The following is a 20,085-nucleotide window of genomic DNA, read 5'->3' on the forward strand; positions in this document are numbered from 1 at the left end:
TTTAAATTTGTATGGCGTTCATTAATGATTCAACCACTTATTTATCGATACAATTTATCTTATTTGTTGAAATTAACATTCTATCATTAAATATCGATCGGATCTTAACTCAAATGGACAAGACATTTACTTTCGATTATTTGAATCTTTTTACTAACTAAAAAAATTGTTAAATTAATACATTTAATATGAACCGTAACGATCTATGCCTAAGATTCATATCACAATTCGAAATTTGAATTTGGCACTCGATGACTCTGACACTCCTTGAATCTCCCACGACATGGTCAAATTACTTACTCCTCACTTATAAGAATAAAGACTATCACGAGCATGTTTTATCCTCATTCATATATATTTTAAGAAAATTTCTAAAAGGTCACCTGACATAATACTACTCTAACTCGAGCACGCTTAACTATAAAATTCATATGACTGAACCTATTAACTTTCAATTATTTTACGTCTTTTTTAGTCATTTTATTTTCAGGACTACTCTCATTCATATGTGAGATTGATTCATTCATGTATCGAATTTTGAATCCGAATATGAACTTTTAGTATGGGTTATTGCATGAATTTATCAAATTACCACTATTTTTCGTAATAGATTCAAACCTATTTATAAATTAGGTTAAAAATATATCAAAACTATCCGTATACTGTGACAAAAGAATGAAGATGACTAAGGAATAATATTTAATACTAGAGTACTATATTAAACTTGATTATGTTCACATTTAATGATCTGAATAAAGACAACAAAATTTAATTTTATACTTCGACTGTTCACTCAAATAATTAATGCAAATAATATTTTCTTTATGTTCTTTGTTTGTTCATACACAATAATTCCTCAAAATACAAATCACTTTCAAATTGTACGAGATAGTGTTAATTTCGAAAAATTAGGTGCAGCAGAGACAGGGATTTGGTCCCATCTAATTATTAAAAAAATTATAAATTATTTATTATTTTCCTTTGACTTATTTTGCTTTTTATAATTTAACCCCACATACACGAAATTAATTAAGTGTCACTCTCACCCTTATGCTTTTAAAACATATTTGCTAGAGAGAGGTTTTCACATCTTTATGGAGTGATTTCATATCAGTTGAAGAAGTGAACCAAACATTGTTTATAAGGGTGTGGAAACCTCCCCTAACATACGCATTTTAAAAAGTGTAAAACTGACGGCTAGATGTAATGGGACAAAGCATACAATATCTGCTATTTGTGGGTTTGAGTTGTTATAAGTGGTATAAAAGCCAAGATATCGAGTCATAAACAATTATTTATTTTAAATTATTTTGTTATATTCAAATTGGTTGAAATGGTGAGGTAAATTATTTAAATGAACGAGTCATTTTCAAAACGACAGCTGCACATAATATTGGACAAATTTGTATGACGCAAGAGATTAAATATCTAAATATAACTTTTTTGATAAGGTATGGAGAAATCCAAATGAATGACATGTCAAATAATTTTAACATTTATTTATTTATTTAAATATATTTGTATATAATCAAAAAGAATATTACGTAGGACCCAAGTTTTGAAAAATGTTTCCCTTTTTCTTGTAAATGAAGTGAGCAAAAAAGGGTCGTTGACCAAAGTGTCAATGGAAAACCCTTGATTTTGTATCCTTTACTCGACGATTCTCATAAGTTTTCTCCAACTTTTCGAGAGATGCTCTCAACAGATATATTCTCTCTTTTTTAGTTCAATAATTGTAGAGTGAAAATCGAACATCAACTTTTGAGATAGTAATTTCTGTGTCTTATTTACTAGAGGAGACAATTTTGATCCACTTGAATGATTAAAACTTTAGATTGATCATGGAAGGAAGATTTGGGTTGTTGAATCATCTTCTTTTTGTTAAGAGTCGAGAATTTGTAAGGTATGATTTTTGGGTATTCCATCTTGATTTTTTTCGTAGATCAGTTGGATTCTTTGAGAGTTAGGGCTTGAGTTTTCAATATGATGATATACGAGAGAATCCGCACAAATTTCGTGAACAAACTCATACGAAATCTGGACTTTAATAAGGGATTTGGAAGCTCGGCCAAGAACTGTAAGCATGACTTTATGCTAACTATGAACACCCTTATTTCGTTTTGGGGTAAAGTAAAAATATTTAAGAAACATATTTGTGAATTAAAACTCTATAACTTTAGTTAAGAAACCAAGTTGATCCAAGATCTAAAAAATAATTTACAAAATTGTTAAGAAAATAGGTTGAGAAACACAACAACACTTGTCAAGCTGCAGACAGTGGAACGCAATGGGGTTGGTAAGCGACACGTATACAGGTCAACCTAAGCCACAATGAATCACATTCGGCTCTTGGAGACGACAAGCATACAGGTCAACCTGGTTCGACCATATCCTACTTGAAGAACAACACACGACTCATGAGCACAACCCTAACCCAAAAACATGACCCAATCCAAACTAGCAATTCGACCAACTTTGACCCGCAATTACTCATCCTCCCACGCTGAAAAGTGTTAGAAGAATTTGATTAGGTAAGATTAGTTAGAGTATTTTTAGGTATTTAGTTTGAATATTCTTGAGATTTATGGTTAGTTTCTATTTATGGTTATTTGGGAAGCTATAAGAGACAAGTTGAGCAATAGTATATCACTTCAAACTTCAATTGTTTATATTTTTGGATTAGTTATTCTTCTGTCAAAACCTAACAATTAGTATCATAGCTGCAATTTTTTAGTGATCAAATAGAGAGAGTATGAGTGAAGAAAAAACTTTAGCAAAGATCCCTCACTTTGATGGTCACTATTTTTTAGTGATCAAATAGAGAGAGTAGGAGTGAAGACAAAACTTTAACGAAGATTTTGATGGTCACTATGATCATTGGAGTGAGCTAATGAAAAATTTGCTCAGAGCAAAGGGTCTATGGAATGTGGTGGAGATTGGTTTCTCAGAATCAGAGGAAGGAACAATGCTGACTGAGTCACAAAAGGGTCACCTTGATGATGTTAGACTCAAAGATCACCAAGTAAAGCATTACCTCTTCCAGGCAATTTATCATACTGTGTTTAAACAAATCTTGGATCATCGCACAACCAAGATTGTTTGGGACTCAATGAAGCGAAAATTTGGAGGAAACCAAAAAGTGAAGATGCATGAAGGAGAGAATTTGAGATCCTAGAGATGAAAAAGGATGAAAGTATCACAGATTATTTTGCAAAAGTGATGATAATCTCCAACAAGATGAGAAGCAATGGAAAAGATATGCCAGACAAGAAAATTGTAGAAAAAAGTATGCATACCCTGACTAAAAAATTTACTTAGGTTGTAGTATCCATTGAGGAATCCAAAGATACTGATAACATGTCCATTGATGAATTACAAAGTTCATTAGTGGTGCATTAACAAAAATTTCGAAGATCCAGCATTAATGGAGAGGAGAAAGTTCTAAAAGTCAAAGGACGAACTGCAATAAGTAACAGAGGAAGAGGAACTTACAGGGCAGAGGACGCGGAAGAGGAAGATCAACTTTCAACAAAGCAACCGTTGAATGTTATAGGTGTCATGACTTATGTCATTTTCAACATGAATGTTCAAAGATGAATAAGGAATTGAATTATGCAGAGCGGGAAGAAGATGATGAAATATTGTTAATAGCTCATATGGAAAGACATGAAGCAAAAATGAGTGATGCTTGATTCTTAGATTCTGGTTGCTCAAACAAATGAAGGTATGTTTTCAAGCTTAGACAAACATTTTTCCACATTGTCAAACTTGGAAATAATACAAGTATGTAAGTTATGGGAAAGGGTGCAGTGAAATTAACTTTGCATGGGGATCGTTGTACTATTAGTAATGTGTATTGGGTACCTTAACTCAAAAATAATCTCGTGAGCATTGGACAACTACCAGAGAAAGGAGCAGCAGTGCTATTTAAAGATGGTGTATGTAGCATTTATCATCCACAAAAATGAAAAATAGCAGAGTCAATTATGAGCGCAAATCGGTCGTTTATTTTGCATAGTAAACCATCTACCACAACAAATGAAGGAAGATGCCTCCAAGTTTCAAATACAGATCAGTCAACACTTTGGCACCATCGTTATGGTCATCTCAGCTACAAAGGCTTGTGCACCTTGGAATACAAAAACATGGTGAAAGGCATGCCGCAAATTGTAGCTCCAAACACCACCTGGGAGGCATGTATGAAAGGCAGGCAACATCGGACTCCATTTCCAAAAATAGGTAAATAGAGAGCAACGGAAAAATTGGGTCTTGTTCATGCAGATCTATGTGGTCTAATTTCACCCGCTTCAAGTGGCCAAAAGAAGTACTTATTGTGCTTTAGAAAAATCAGAAAGGCATGAAGTTATGAAGTTATTTTCTTGTAGAAAAATCATAAATATTTTTCAAGGAAGGCATGAAGTTATTTTAACTTCAAGTACAAAAATCAGAAATATTTTATCATTTCAAATGTTTCAAAACAAGAAAAGAAATTGGAATGTCTATAAAATGTTTAAGGATAGATAGAGGCAAAGAATTCAACACTGCAAAATTCAACGATTTTTGCAAACAGCATGGAGTGAAGAGACAATTCGCCTATACCCCACAGCAAAATGGAGTGGCCGAACACAAAAATCGCACTGTAATGAACTTGGTAAGAGCTATGCTGACAGAGAATAAAGTGCCTAAAAATTTCTGGCCTGAAGCAGTGAGGTGGACAATTCACATTTTGAATCAATCACCCACTCTTGCAGTAAAAGACATGACACCAGAAGAGGCTTGGAGCGGAGTGAAACCATCCGTAGATTATTTCAGAGTTTTTGGATCTGTGGGACATGTCCATATTCCAAATAACAAGAGAAGATTCCAAATAACAAGAGAAGCAAACTCGAAGATAAAAGTGTAACATGTGTTTTATTTGGAGTCAGCAGCGAATCCAAAGGCTATAGAATGTGTCATCCAACTACAAATAAAATTATAGTAAGTTGTAATATAGCTTTCGAGGAAGATCGTGAATGGGATTGAAAATTTTTTGAAGGGGAAACAAAATTGGACTAGGGGAAAAGTATTAAAATTGATAAGAACACAGCCGAAGGAGGAGAAATCACAGAGGAAACGACTGAACCGGTTGCTGAAACAATTGAACCAGTTGCTGAAAACAATTTTCCAGTAACTGTTGCACCAGATTTGACAATAAGGGAGGGGAGAAATCGACATCCACCTGTATGGTTAGCATATTATAATTCCGGTGAAGGCTTATCTGAAGAGGATGAAGAAATGATGATTTCAGATCCTGTAAATTTTGAAGAAGTGGTCAAAAGCCCAAAATGGAGATTGGCTATGGATGAAAAAATCAAATCCATTGAAAAAAAATCAAACATGGAATTTGGTGGTTCTACGAGCGGCTGGAGCAAAGAAATAGGAGTGAAATGGATTTATAAAACCAAGCTAAATGAGCCTGGAGAAGTTGATAAATACAAAGCAAGATTGGTTGTAAAAGGCTACACCCAAGAGCATGGAATTAATTATACGGAAGTGTACGCACCTGTGGCCAGAATGGATACCGTGAGAATAATCATTGCTTTTGCCGCCCAAAAAGGTTAGAAACTCTATAGTTAGATGTCAAATCAGCATTTTTATATGACTGAGTTAAAAGAAAATATTTTTGTTGAACAACCAAAAGGCTATAAGAAAAAGGGAAGTGAGGAGATGGTGTACAAACTCCGAAAGGCTCTCTACGGATTAAAACAGGCACCAAGAACCTAGTTTAGTCGAATAGAATCCTACTTTATCAAGGAAGGATTCAAAAGCAGTTCTAGGGAGAAAACATTCTTCATCAAGAAGAATGGAGGTAAAATTCTTATGGTAAGCATTTATGTTTATTATCTTTTATTTACTGGAGATGATGAAGAATTATTGGAGGAGTTTAAACGTTCCATGAAGAAAAATTTTGATATGACTGACTTAGGTCAGATGAAGAATTATTTTTTATATGTCAAAGAAAGTATGATGCTGAAGTTTTAAATCGATTTGGCACAGAGAATTACAAGTTTGTTTGTAATCCCATTGTTCTAGAATAGAAAATTGGCAAAGATGAAAATGGTGCAAAAGTAGATGTAACTTTGTATAAACAAATAGTGGGAAGTCTGATGTATCTCACACCTACTCGTCTTGATCTCATGTTTGTTGTAAGTTTGATTAGTCGTTTTAGGGCATGTCCAACACAACAACATTTTGCAGCAGCTAAACGGGTTGTAAGGTACTTGAAAGGTACGATAGATTATGGTGTATTTTATAGAAAGAGATGAGTTAGTGATTTAATTGGATTTACTGATAATGACTATGCCGGAAACATGGAAGATAGCAAGAGTACTTCAGGCTATGTGTTTATGATGAGTGGAGGAGCAATAGCTTGGTCTTCTCGTAAGCAGCCTATAGTCACCTTATCAACCATAAAAGCTGAATTTGTTGCTGCTAGTACCTGCGCATGTCAAGCTATTTGGATGAGAAGGATACTCAAAAAGATTGGTCGCTCTCAAATAGAAGGAACCAAGCTAATGTGTGATAATAGTTCAACTATTAAGCTATCCAAAAATCTAGTTCTACATGAACGTTCTAAACCCATAAGAGTAAGATTTCACTTTCTCAGAGATCTTACAGAAGAATGAACTGTTAATTTATTATTTGTGGTACCTAAAATAACTTGAACTAATTCTTGACAAAGCCTCTAAAATTAGAAGCATTTTGAAAGATGGGTGAAAAACTTGTTGGGTACAGTTTTCTGACTTTGAACTAATTCTTGACAAGGAAGAATAAGGTCAAAATAGTTAAAGTAGTTTTAGGTATTTAGTTTGAATATTTTTCAAATTTTGTTTCCAAGATTTGTTGGATGGGGATTAGTTTCTATTTAAGCTAAGTTCAGTATTTAATAATATATCGCTTCAAACTTCAATTGTTTAGACTTCTGGCTTAGTTATTCTTCTGTCAAAACCTAACAAAAAAAAAATGCATATAAGACTCCTTCCCTGCTCATGTAGTGCGTGAGTGCCCTACTTTTCTATGTTCGGCCTCCATTTGCTAGTTTTTAATCTCGATTTTGATACTTATCCTATTTTTATGTGAATTAGATCCCACCATATGGGATTTCAAAATTTTTGGACATACCTCTTATAGGAAATCAAGCCCGAGAAGGCACTATTTGCGCATCCTCCCGCTTTGCCTGCGGTTGTGAATCCTCCTGCCTATGGGACGCACATATGACCCATTCCCCACGCATGTAGCATGCGTGAGTGCCCTATGTTCCTTTGTTTGCTAGTTTTTTTTTTTTTTTTCGTCGTCTAGTTTTTCAATACTCACCTTATTTTTATGTGAATTAGGTCCCAGAAAAGGAATTTCATCATTTTGGGCACTCCTATAGAAAATCAAGTCGGAAGGCACACGTCAACCATGTAAGTAACCATTTGGATTCCCCTCGAGCAATACTTGTAGGGATCGTTTGGACAAGCATGCATGCTAACAAAACTAACTCTAGGTAGATAAATTCTGCATGATTAGGGTTTAGACCGAAAAAATTTGATATATGGTTAAATATACTTCAGGTAGAAATTATAGAATTGCCTCTAGATTGAGAATACAATGTACATGTTGAATATTTTGATTTCTACTATGCAAGAGAGGATGAAGGAAATTTTATAAAATTTGTGCTGCAGGTGATGATAGACGTTATCTTTCTGTTGAGCAACGTTATCTTTTCGTTGAGCATGTATGTTTGTTTAATTGCATAAGTTGTTCCATGTTAGCTCGAGGCCCTTTTGAGCGTAGATAGTGACAACGTGATAAGACTAAGGTGTTAAAACTAATTTGGATAGACAATAACTTAGGTCAGGACACCGTCAGTAGATTGAGCACCTTCGGATCGTGAGAGGCGGTCAGTTACATTACTAACCCCCAAAAGTGAGGTGACTTACTGAGTATTTCTTAAAATACTCAAACCACGTGCTACTCTTATATTTTTCAAGTAAAGGAAAAACACTCCTGCACGGATGAGGGTGAGTGGTGAAATGGTCATGGAAGTCTATAGGGCAGTAGTATGCATTGAGTTTCACTTAGTAGCTAATAGGTGGTTTATTTCATTTTACTATGTTATTTCTACTTTCTTGTTTTAAAATAAATGGGTAAGTCCATGACTTTATATAAACGTTTTATTTAAATTTTGCATATGTTATTATAAGCATTCATATAGTAATGTGTAAGTCCATAGCTTCATATAAACGTTTTATTTAAATTCCGCATATGTTATTAAAAGCATCTATACAGTGATGTGTCTGATTTAATGTGTCTGATTTAGGCAAGAAAATTAAAGTAAGGGTAAAAATAATTAAAAATAGTAACCTCTTTCTCAACTTGATTTGAAAGTGGGGTAATCAATGATTTGTCACTACAATGTTTTTGTTAGTTCTTCCCTTCCCTTCTATACTTCTCCTAAAGTTCTTATTATAGTAGAATACCTTCCGATAGGTCCTTACAAACTTTAAGGGACAAGTCAAGCCAATCTCAAAAATAGGATAGAACGTCGTCTAAGGCCAACCAATAAGTAGCTTTACTATCGACATGGTTAGAATTTGATGTTGTGTGTTGGCACATGCCTCATGGTTCTGCACGTGTCATATATTTGATATATGTAAATTTTTTATGAAACTATATGACTATGATATGATATGTATATGTTATGATATGTTTATCGATGGTAACTCATATGGTATGATGGTTAGATCATATGTTTGAGATAGGATATAAGAAGGATGCGATAAACGTAATGTAACGACATGACTAAAATATGTTCATGAAACAAGATGGTTAGGTTATATATAGAAAATGATATGATTATGATAGATTGATAAAACGATATGGGTAGGATACGTTCATGAAACGATATGGCTAGGATACGTTCATGAAACGATATGGCTAGGATACGTTCATGAAACGATATGACTAGGATATGTTCATGGAACGATATGGTTAGGTTATGTATAGAAAAATATATGATTATGATAGCTTGATAAAACGATATGGTTAGGTTATGTATAGAAAACGATATGATTATGGTAGATTGATAAAACGATATGGTTAGGATATGTTCATGCAACAATATGACTAAGATACATTCATGAAAAGATATGAGTAGGATACGTTCATGAAACAATATGGTTATGATATGTTTGGGAAACGATATGACTAAGATATGTTTATAAATGATACAACTATGATATGTATAAGAACGATAAGGCTATGACAAGTTTGGAAAACGATATAGCTAGGATATGCATGTAGAACGATACGACTATGAAGTGTTTACGAAATGATATGCTTATGATATGATATGTGAATGACGAATATGTATATGATAATAATATGATACGATAATAATATGATATACGTTATGGTACGATATATGTGATAAATTGATATGTTTATGATATAATATATTTCTTAAAATACTCAAGCCACATGCTACTTTTATTTCAGGTGAAGGCAAGGCATCCCCGTACGGCTGACGAAAGCATCACAATTCGAGACCATGACACATGTATATGATAGATGCTTTTATTTTACTCGAATTAGGCTAGAATATGGTGTTTTTAATGTGTATTTTTATTTATTTTTATTTAGTCTTTTATTGTGTCGTCTTAAAGATGTTTTCGAACATGTAAGTCCATGACAGTATTTTAAGATGAATATTTATGTTTTATGATAAAGTTTAAATGTTTATTTCAGCACAATAATGACAGTAGCGACTCTAGATAAGTAGAAATCTAAACTCGTTACATAAATAGTTTAAACGATTTCATATATTACTTGGACCTCCAAGTCACATCCTCTAAACTTTTCTAACAGGTCCAAACATTGACCTCTTTACCTATAAAACTCGAAGGCTTTACTTGAACAATTTGTCTATAACCATAGTGAATAATCATCTCCAACAAGAGAGTAGAGAAAGTTGGTCACACTATACTATTAAAAAACATATAAGTTGTTTGAAAATAATGTCTATGTTTTAGTGATCATGAATGACTGCCCTACTCAATCTCATGGCTCATAACTTTAAAGACATATCCTGAAAATCTCATACCGTATTTCATCTCTATAAACACGTATAAACCTTGAACATGATCGTAATCCCTCATCTAAACCATAGCTCAATAGTTTTAAATTACCTTATAATTGTCACATATGTGATCGTTCTTGAACTTAGCTTATGGTAAACCCAAATCACCATTTTGATGTTCATACAACTAATTTTAACATCATATCTATGTATTTCGTTGTGATGTAATTTTCCTTTGACGCTACCATTTTCAATATATATAGTGTCTACCATGCTTCTAAATTTTCATTTGAAAAACTTACTCAACGTGGGTAGATCCTTTTCTATCTCTATAGTCATAACAATACATCGTTTAACTATGTTCTAAGACATTTGACTGAAACATGTAACCTTCATTAGCATAATATTTTTTATGCAAATATAAGTGTTAAGTAGAATACGAACCTCTTTTCATGAACTTGCAACCGATCCTCGCATTACAAATCTTGTGAAATCTAAACATGTTTTAAATCATCAATACATAGCAACATCCATTCAGAGAATTGAACTTAAAAGCCTATTCCTAGAACCAACATCAGTTAATTATCCTAAAATCAGTGCTACATTAAGTTTTATAAACATTATCTCCACTTATCATAAATATTTATATAGTTTCACGATTTTGTTTTAGTTTTTTAAATTTAGAATTCAAACGTTATCTTAAAGCAAATAAAGATTCCCACGAAGAAATTGTTTATAGAAACCAATGCAAAATGCTAAAATTATTATTAAAAGAAGAAAAATGTAGGTGAAGTGCATATGGTATCAATTTTCAATATTCTCTCTTCCATTTTTTATATATTGATTAAAAGAAAGTGTTAACTATTATTCATATTTACTAAAGTTAAATTATAAATTTAGTCGTTTAAAAATAGTTTAATAGAATACAAAATATTTAATTTTGCATTTAGTAGATCACTCAATCTTAGAACGTATAATAGATCATTAAGATTTTAATTGTGTCAAAAATGTTTTCAATAGAAAATTTTAATTTTGATGCTATACAACGAAAATAATTTAAGATAATAAGTTTATTATATTTTGAGTGTGATTGGGTAGGTTGGTTGGTCAAATCGATGGAGGTGATAACTTAAATAGAGGGATTGTATGGAAGAATGGAGTAAAGATGNTTAGTGTTATGAATGTGATTGGATAGGTTCATCAAATTGATGGAGGTGATAACTTATACAGAGGGATTGTTTGGAAGAATAGAGTAAAGATTTGGAAATGTTGAGAGAGAATATGAAAAGGGAATAATAATAAGAAGAAGAATAAAAAGGGGAATACGTAGAGAATATGGAGTGCATGGGAATGTATTAAAGGAAACACATCCTCAACAAAGGCAACAAATCATGATGCTATCAAAAGTTCTCAAATTTTATGAATGTTCGGGATACCTGATTTTATTCTCATTCTTAACGGAATTATTATTATTATTTGAGTAAACATTACAATGTTTCTTTCGTTAGGTTATTCCCATGAAACCAAGGAACATACTCATGGGGACATTATCGAGGCCACGTACGTTACGGACATTTGGTAAAATTATGTGATAAGTTCAAAGAATGAAATTGTGAGATCCCATATCGATAGGAGAGAAGAACGAGTATCAGGGAGGACGCTGGGCCCTGAAGGGGGTGGATGGTGAGATCCCACATTGGTTGGAGAGGGGAACAAACATTCTTTATAAATGTGTCGAAACCTCTCCCTATCATACGCGTTTTAAAAACTTGAGACTGAGGGCAATACATAATGGGCCAAAATGGTCAATACATAATGGTATCAGATCTAGACATTGAGTAGTGTGCTAGCGAGGACGCTGGACCCGAATGGACTAGATTGTGAGGTCCCACATCGATTAGAGAGTATAACGAGTGCCAGCAAGGACGCTGGGCCCCGAAGGGAGGTGATTATGAGATCCCACAAGAGAATGAGTGTCAGCGAGGACGTTGGGCCCCAAAGGGAGGTAGATTGTGAGATCCCACATCGATTGGAGAGGAGAACGAGTGCCAACGAGAACACTGAACTCCGAAGGGAGTGGATTGGGAGATCCAACATCGATTGGGGAGAAGTACGAAGCATTCTTTATAAGGGTGTGGAAACTTCTCCCTAGTAGACGCGTTTTGAAAACATTGAGAGAAAACTCAAGGAGGACAATATCGACTAGGAGTGGGCTTATGTTGTTACAGAAATTCATAACTACGGATTTTTTATTTTCAAAATGAGCATAATATCGAAAGTTCGAACTTTCAATCCATCGAGTGTTATATTGAATTAGAAAAAAAACGTCTTTGCAAATATGAACATAGTTTAGTAGTTATAATACGTTAATATTCGAAACGTATCTAATGTTTAAAAGAAAAAAATTAAAAAAATTAAAAAGAAAGAAGTTATAATTTGATTCCTCACCAATTGTCCTTTGATTGCTTAACAAATAAAGCAAAAGAGTTGGTTTTGTATTAAATGCAAGCATGTGCAACTCAATCCATTTTACAATCCTTTCTTTCCCCTTCGTATCTCCCTTTCCTTCACAATAAAACACCTTTTCCCTTCACTTATAAGCAAAATTTCTTCCCCCAATTCCTTCCTATTATAAAATTCATATCTCACACCCGTAATTGATGTATACGGTTTACGATAATAAATATTCTAATTTTATATCTCACGTTAAGATGTTCAAAAAATTTGGTGACTTAAAGAATTCGATCCAGACAACTCAACCCAATCCATATGGTTTGAGATGGGTTATCAACTTATTGGAGTTGGGCTAGGTTGGATTGACTTCAAATAAATAAAAATTTATGGATTAAGAAGAAGATTTGCGGGTCAACCTCGGGTTGGGCTTGAACTAGGATCAAGAATCTATCAGCACATTAGGTATCTGCAACCCAGTTTTGTCCACAACCCAAAGTCACTGTTGCAATCGATTGGCCCAACTTGGTGAATCCTCAAATATCAAACAAAAGTATTGTGAGCCTCGAAGGCATAGTAAAAAATGACTAAGACTCCAAAAGAAAAGGAGTGGAGTCTCGATTAAGGGGAGGTGTACTTTGTTCGAGAGGAGGTGTATCGGCTAATTTAGGGAATGATCGTGGGTTTATAATCAAATAATACTATCTCCATTAGTATGAGGCCTTTTGGGGAAGCCCAAAGAAAAGCCACAAGAGCTTATGCTCAAAGGGGACAATATCATACTATTGTGGAGAGTCGTGTTCATCTAACACCCACAACACAAGGTGACATACGTTTGAACCAAAACCCGCACGCTGACCCATCACTCGAGCACCACCTCAAGTGCCCAATGTCACAATCGCACTTGGTTTGGCTTGGCATGGGCATGCAGCCATGGACAACACGCCTTGAACGAGCATGACCGTGACATCCAGCAATGCCCTTCCACGTGCATCGCCCATGCCAGCAGTTCCTCAATCGTGACTCATACTTGGCTCACTCTAACACGAATCTTTCTATAATAACTCAAATATTGGAATTTAAAAAAATNAGTAAGGGACTCGTGTCTTACAATGTCCTTCCATTGCTTGAACGATTCGAGTCCGTCGAGAGATACATTCTTGTTGCCACTTACTTTGTATGCAAAAACAAAGATGAACAATGGAAGGAATCTTTTCCTATATATGGTGAAGTAAAGGGAAGAGAGAGATTAAGGCATTTTTTTGGTATTACATACAAAATTATATATAAGTAAGTTTGGTTGTCAAAAATGTTTGTTTTTTTGGGATTTCTTAAAGTCAAAATCCCTTTATTCAAGAAAATAAGTGAGTTCTATGATGAGTCATAATCCATCCAATTTCAACCCTCCAAAAGCTTAAAAGTTTAAAAATATAAAAAGTTGAAAAATCTCCTATTTCAAGATAATGATATTCATCAGGAATATATATGTGTTGAGTTAGGTTGGTGACCCGAGCAAACCGAATAGAGTTCACAACACAACCTAACCTTTCAGGTTGGGTTGAATTGTCGAGGGGTTCTTTAAATAAATAAAAAACCTACTTGTCTTAAATACATATTACATTAATAAATAAATGTTCATCAAACTCAACTATCAAATATTCACTACTCACGATGCATCACTAACATCAATTATAAATGTCAAATATTCTCAATCTTCATAATAATCTTACAAGTAGAGGTTGAATTGTGTTGTAATCCTATTTTCGAGTCGGTCGGATTGGTCAGGTTGACCTAAAAAATATATATCAATTTATGAACCGCTAGAATTTTATTGAAATAAAGAGCGGGGTAAATTCTTAGTAAAATATTTTTCATTTGTGTGTTTTTATGCCAAGTAATTAAGAGAAAATAGGTAGATGGTAAATATAATGAGTACAAAATCATTGTGCAATTATTTTCGCTAAATGATCAATTTGCCTTTTATCTATTAATTAATTAATTTTCCATTTTAAATTAAAAAATAATATTTATTAATATTATATTTTTAATCCTCGTAAAGAAAAAAAAAACGGATTTCAAGTAAGAACTTCACGGGCCTGCAGTGCGTGTCATTATGTTACTCCTCTATGGGCCTCAGCCCAGTTACTATAATGACTAACAATGGGCCTGCGGTGCGTGTCATCATGTACTCCTCTATGGGCCTAAGCCCAATTACTATAATGACTAACAATGGGCCAGCGGTGCGTGTCATCATGTACTCCTCTATGGGCCTCAGCCCAGTTACTGTAATGACTAACAAGGGGCCTGCGGACGTGTCATCATGTACTCCTCTATGGGCCTCAGCCCAGTTACTGTAATGACTAACAATGGGCCTGCGGTGCGTGTCATCATTACTCCTCTATGGGCCTCAGCCCAGTTACTGTAATGACTAACAATGGGCCTGCGGTGCGTGTCATCATGTACTCCTATATGGGCCTCAGCCCAGTTACTATAATGACTAACAATGGGCCTTGGTCCAATCACAATATCGACTTGCATGATTGATGGATATGAATAAAACGTCTTTATTATTTTAAAAGTTATATTAATTCAGAGTAAATGACTAAATAGCCCCTGACAAAATTGGACTAGAGAAAAAAAAGTCAAAAAGTAGGAGGAGAAGAAGAAGAGTGAAAGAAAATGTAGCAGATCGAATAATCAAATCACTCGAATCTCGCAGATGTCGATGAGAAATCCCCAGAAGATATTGCACAGAACAGAGCTTACTTCAAAACATGCAATGGATGCATTCGATGCTTAAAGTACCTTCTCTACTTCTCCATTTTAATCCATTTTATTTGTCTCGCTTCTTTTCTTTTTTTCACTAAATCCTCTCATTCAGCCGCTTCAACACTGATTCACTGCCCCTTTCTTTGTATGATTCAATGTTGAAACCTAGGAACAGTGATTAAATGGATCGTTTGCTTGCTTCCGAGGTTTTAACTTTGATATCATTATACTTTCATTTGGGGTGTTAAGAATTGGTATCTTCAATCTTGGGTCTGCAGACTGAGAGACCACTAATTAGTGCCTGCCAGGTGTTTGATGATTTGCCTGTGTGACTGTTTAAGTCTATTATCATAAACCGTCCAATCTAAATCTATCGTTAGTAAAGATTGTCTGCATTTGCCCATTACTGCATCTTCGTCAGTTTCACGGTTTTAAAACACGTTTATAAGAAGAGGTTTCCACACCATTATAAGAAATATTTTGTTCCCCTCTCAAAGAAGACAATTCTATCACACTTCTCCCGATAGAGTCAAAAAACTATTAAACTTTCATTTGGGGTGTTAAGAATTGCTGTCATGAATGGTGGGTAATAAGAAGAAGGAACATGTGCCATGTAAGTTTGATATGAAGGGAGAACGTGGCCGTGACTGAGGGGAAACAGACAAATTTGGATGTGATAGTTTTTGTGTGGATTAAATCTAACTTCATTTATTGCTTGCGATTGGGACTGTAAAGCAAAATTAATTGGGACACCCTCCACACACCAACGGCTCTTGATTGCCATCTATTACGTTCTTGTTCTCAAGCTACTGATTTGATTTGTAAAAGGGGGTTGCCCCCATTTGAAGTAGCTTATTTAAATTATTAACTAACTCAATGAAGTTTTGTGTAGGGCTGAATGTGTTGAGAACCTCAGACATTGATACCATTTTCCTTGTTTTGAATATACAGCCCTCTGTCACTCGATCTTTTCTTCTTTAAATAGGAATAAAACTATCAGAGTGAAATAAAGGCCCTGCAGTCTTGGTAGCTGCTAGTTTTTCATTTTTTCTTGTGAATATTTACATTGCTTCTGCTGCTATGTCAGAGCCTAGAAAGAAAGGGTGGGGGTGGCTGTTATGGCATTGATCACTGTATTGGTTCATTTACTAGACTGCTTTGGCAGTGAGTGAAAGAGAGAGCCTGGATTGTATTGGAAAGGCCACAAAACCCAAAAAAAAAAAAAACAAAAAAAAGAAGTAAAGGCCATTTCAACACCTCATTTCTTGCATTCTTGTTGGTTACGGTCAGTAGATATTGTCGATGTGGGATCTCTTAGTTATCTTCAATAAGTATGTTATAATGGCCCAAGTCCACCACTCGTAGATATTGTTTTCTTTAGGTTTTCCTTTTTAGACTTCCTCAAAGTTTTTAAAAGGAGAAGTTTCCCCCCTTTATAATGAATGTTTTTGTTCTACCCCAACTAATGTGGGATCTCTCAGTTGTCTTTGATAAGTTTGTTGTAAGGATCCAAACCAACCCACCGCTAGTAAATATTGTTCTCTTTAGGTTTTTTCTTTCAAGCTTCCCTTTAAGATTTTTAAAACGCATTTGTCAAAGAGAGATTTTCAACCCTTTATAAAAAATTATTCGTCCTCACCGAGAAGCTTAGCTTGGCTAGGCTTCCCTGCATAACTCTTTGATAAGGATACATTACTTGTTTATAACCCCAAATCTCTCTGCCAGTCCTAAGATAGACGCCAAGAGGGAGAGAGAGAGAGAGAGAAAGGATCTGAGTTTGGGTATGGGGAAATGTGAAGCCGCTTGAGAGGCCTAATTTTCTTCTACCTTCTTCTTATAACCCAAATCATTTCCATTTTTACCCATTTATCATCTCAATCCCACCATAATCATCATTATTATCATTTAAGCTTTAGAAGAAGAAGACATGAAAGGAACATACTGTTGTTGTTGTTGTTTTATATTGACTCTGCAATTAGCTTGTTGGGTTTCTGCAGCAACCACAACTTTTGCTCTCCTTCCTCATAAACAACAAGGTTCTTACAACTTCCTTTCCTCTTTTTGGTTCTTCAACCAAATCTCTCGATAGCAGACGTATTTTAAAAACCTTAAGAGAAAGTTCAATATCTGTTAGCAGTGGGCGTGAACCGTTACATCTTCTTCTTTTAACTCAAATTGCTTGCTTGTTGCTGCTTCCAGGTTTCAATGTTGATTCTGTGAAGGCTGTTGAAGAAGGTGTAGTAAAAGAGGGAGAAGTTTATAGAGGGATGAGGAAAATAGGGTCGAGTCCGCCGAGCTGTGAGCACAAATGCTATGGTTGCACACCATGTGAAGCCATTCAAGTGCCTACCAACAACAGGCGCAGCCATGTGGGGATCCAATACACTAACTATGAGCCTGAGGGATGGAAATGCAAGTGTGGCCCTTCCTTTTACAGCCCTTGATTTGATTCTAAACCTGAGAGAGAAAATTAATAAGTATTAGAATAACCTCCCTTTTCCTTCATTTTTCTTTTTAATTTACTTCCTATATAAACAAACTTCATTCAAACTTCAATTTTGAATATCTTCGAGGTTTAGTGTTACTCAACCATCCTCGCCGGAGGCTTATGGAACCTTTGAACAGCCTCTCCTTAATCGAGGTTTGATTCCTTTTTGGAGTCTTTGAACAAAGTACACACTTTGTTTGACATTTGAAGGTTTAGGGTATGATTCTGATACCATATTAAGAACACGGATCTTCACACTGGTATGATATTATTTACTTTGAGTATAGTCTCTCATGGTTTTGCTTTGTGCTCTCTAAGAGGCCTCGTTCAATGATTTAATGATTTCTTAATTCGAAAGAACGTTTCTCCTATTAATTTTTGTATTTTTGTTATAAATCACTCGTTTTCAAAAATATTTTAAAATATTTTCTAATTTTTATATATATCCTTGCACTATCTTAAAAACTTGAAATATTGGTAATAAAAAGACAAAAAGATAATAATAATAATTTTTTTAAACTTAAATTTTGCATAAAACCCAATTGTGCTTTTAATAACTTATAATTTACAAAAACATAAAACAAAAAATGTAAACGTTTGTTTTTAAGAATTTTAGCCGACATAAAATTGCTTCAAACAAAATATACTTAATTTTAGAGTTCCTATAATTGAGTCACCAAATAAAGTGCGCACATTGTTGATAAATGTAGTGTCTTCTAATTATTTTAAATTTTTTCAAGTCATATTTCAAACGTGGTTTCGATTCATTTATGTACTTCTCATTTATTCAAGTGTCACATTTATACTCAACTTAACTGTTATATTCACATTAATCATATTTTATTTAGTTTCATCCAATTTTCAAAGCCGTAATAAAAATATCATTTTATTTTGTTCAATGACGAAATAGGAGATTGAACCGTCCATCTTAATCATTAAATTATACTCAATTTGAAATAAAAATATTAATTAATGCTTTATATCGATGTCACCGACCAACATCATGTTAGAATACCCACCAATATTTTTATAAATAAATATATATATATATATATCTTAGAGTTGGGAATTTAACAGTGAGAAATTTACACGTGGCAAGCATATGAGAAATTCAACCAAAATAAAAGTGGTGAAAAAAAACAATTCTCTATTATTGTTCTTATCTATAATGGGTCCCTAAATGAAATTTCAATACTCTTTTTTAAAAAATAAAATTCTATTTTTGCAAAGGACTTAATTATATAATATTAAGATAATTTTATGGGGGTAATGAAATAAAACAAAAAAAATAGCATATAAAACTGATATTATTTGTTTTAGTCCGTTACGTACTAACGTCAACTATGATTTTATAACACATTTATGAGAAAAAAGTTTTCATACTCTTGTAAGTAATATTTCGTTCCTCTCCTAACCCATATAGGATCTTATAATCCACGCTTATTTGAGGTTTCCTTCTCCAACTGATTTGTGATGTGGGATCTCACAATCCACCATTCTTAGAGGCTCAGTGTCACGGTCATACTTGTCCAAGGCATGTCACCCATGGCCGCATGCTCGTGACATGCCGAAACCTTTGCTTTGTACTACTTTATTGCTTTCTTTTACCGTTTTCATGTTGTATTATTTCTTTCTTGTTTTCTTTAAGAGTATGACGTTTCGACGATGTCATGGCTACATCTGGTAGACATGAAATGCCTCAAAATGTACTATAGAGGAATGCGACTAGTTGTCAGATTATCCCTACTCGGAGGAAGGAACAGTTATATACTGTTTAAGTCTATTGTTGTTGCCTTTTTGCTTGCATGCTATAATATAACACCAATCTCTCTCTCTTTCTTGCTCTCAAAACTCTTTTTTCAAAACCTCTCTCCCTCGCTTTCTTCGAGACCCGAGGTTTGTATTCACGCTGTCCGACTATAGGCAACGTGACTTGAAGTAGTAATTAATTTAATAATATCGTAAATGGTTAAATTTGATGAATTAAAATTTTAGTCTCTCATTCAAAAGCTGAAAATAATTTATTTCCATTATTAAAATATTTATATTTTCCAATCATTTATTATTCCATTATTTGAAAAAACGTTTATTCTTCCACAAAGAATAAATATCATTTTCACTAAAAGGCAGATTGAAGGATAATTAAATTATTTTAATTATTATTAAAAAATTTATATAAAATCATTTTTCAAACTTTAAATTCATTTGTATTTTGTTTTTATGAATGTTTTTAAAAATTAGAAATTATCTCCAAAATTTAGAAACTAAACTAAAC

At 33.9% G+C, this 20,085-nt stretch overlaps 1 protein-coding gene across 2 annotated transcripts; it reads left to right on the forward strand.

Moving 5' to 3' along the window:
- Positions 1-15,193: 15,193 nt before the first annotated feature.
- LOC111790019 (EPIDERMAL PATTERNING FACTOR-like protein 2) lies at positions 15,194-17,911 on the forward strand. 2 transcript variants are annotated; one of them, XR_002814433.1, is made up of 2 exons: positions 15,194-15,354; positions 17,522-17,911. XR_002814433.1 is itself a non-coding variant. In XM_023670781.1 (2 exons), the coding sequence occupies exons 1-2, from the start codon at positions 17,250-17,252 to the stop codon at positions 17,764-17,766; spliced, it is 354 nt and encodes a 117-aa protein (XP_023526549.1). In that variant the 5' UTR covers positions 16,919-17,249; the 3' UTR covers positions 17,767-17,911. The 2 variants fall into 2 exon arrangements, 1 of the variants encoding a protein (XP_023526549.1); XM_023670781.1 differs by lacking the exon at positions 15,194-15,354 and adding an exon at positions 16,919-17,358.
- The last annotated feature ends 2,174 nt before the right edge of the window (positions 17,912-20,085 follow it).

Source organism: Cucurbita pepo, chromosome LG03, assembly GCF_002806865.2.
Source record: "Cucurbita pepo subsp. pepo cultivar mu-cu-16 chromosome LG03, ASM280686v2, whole genome shotgun sequence".
Taxonomy (NCBI): domain Eukaryota; kingdom Viridiplantae; phylum Streptophyta; class Magnoliopsida; order Cucurbitales; family Cucurbitaceae; genus Cucurbita; species Cucurbita pepo.

What these genes read in the sequence shown, in the direction of transcription:
- LOC111790019 (XM_023670781.1), top strand. Translation starts at nt 17,250, where the DNA reads ATGAAAGGAACATACTGTTGTTGTTGTTGTTTTATATTGACTCTGCAA. An exon ending in CCTTCCTCATAAACAACAAG is followed by an intron (nt 17,359 to 17,521) that starts GTTCTTACAACT and finishes TGCTGCTTCCAG; the next exon opens with GTTTCAATGTTGATTCTGTG.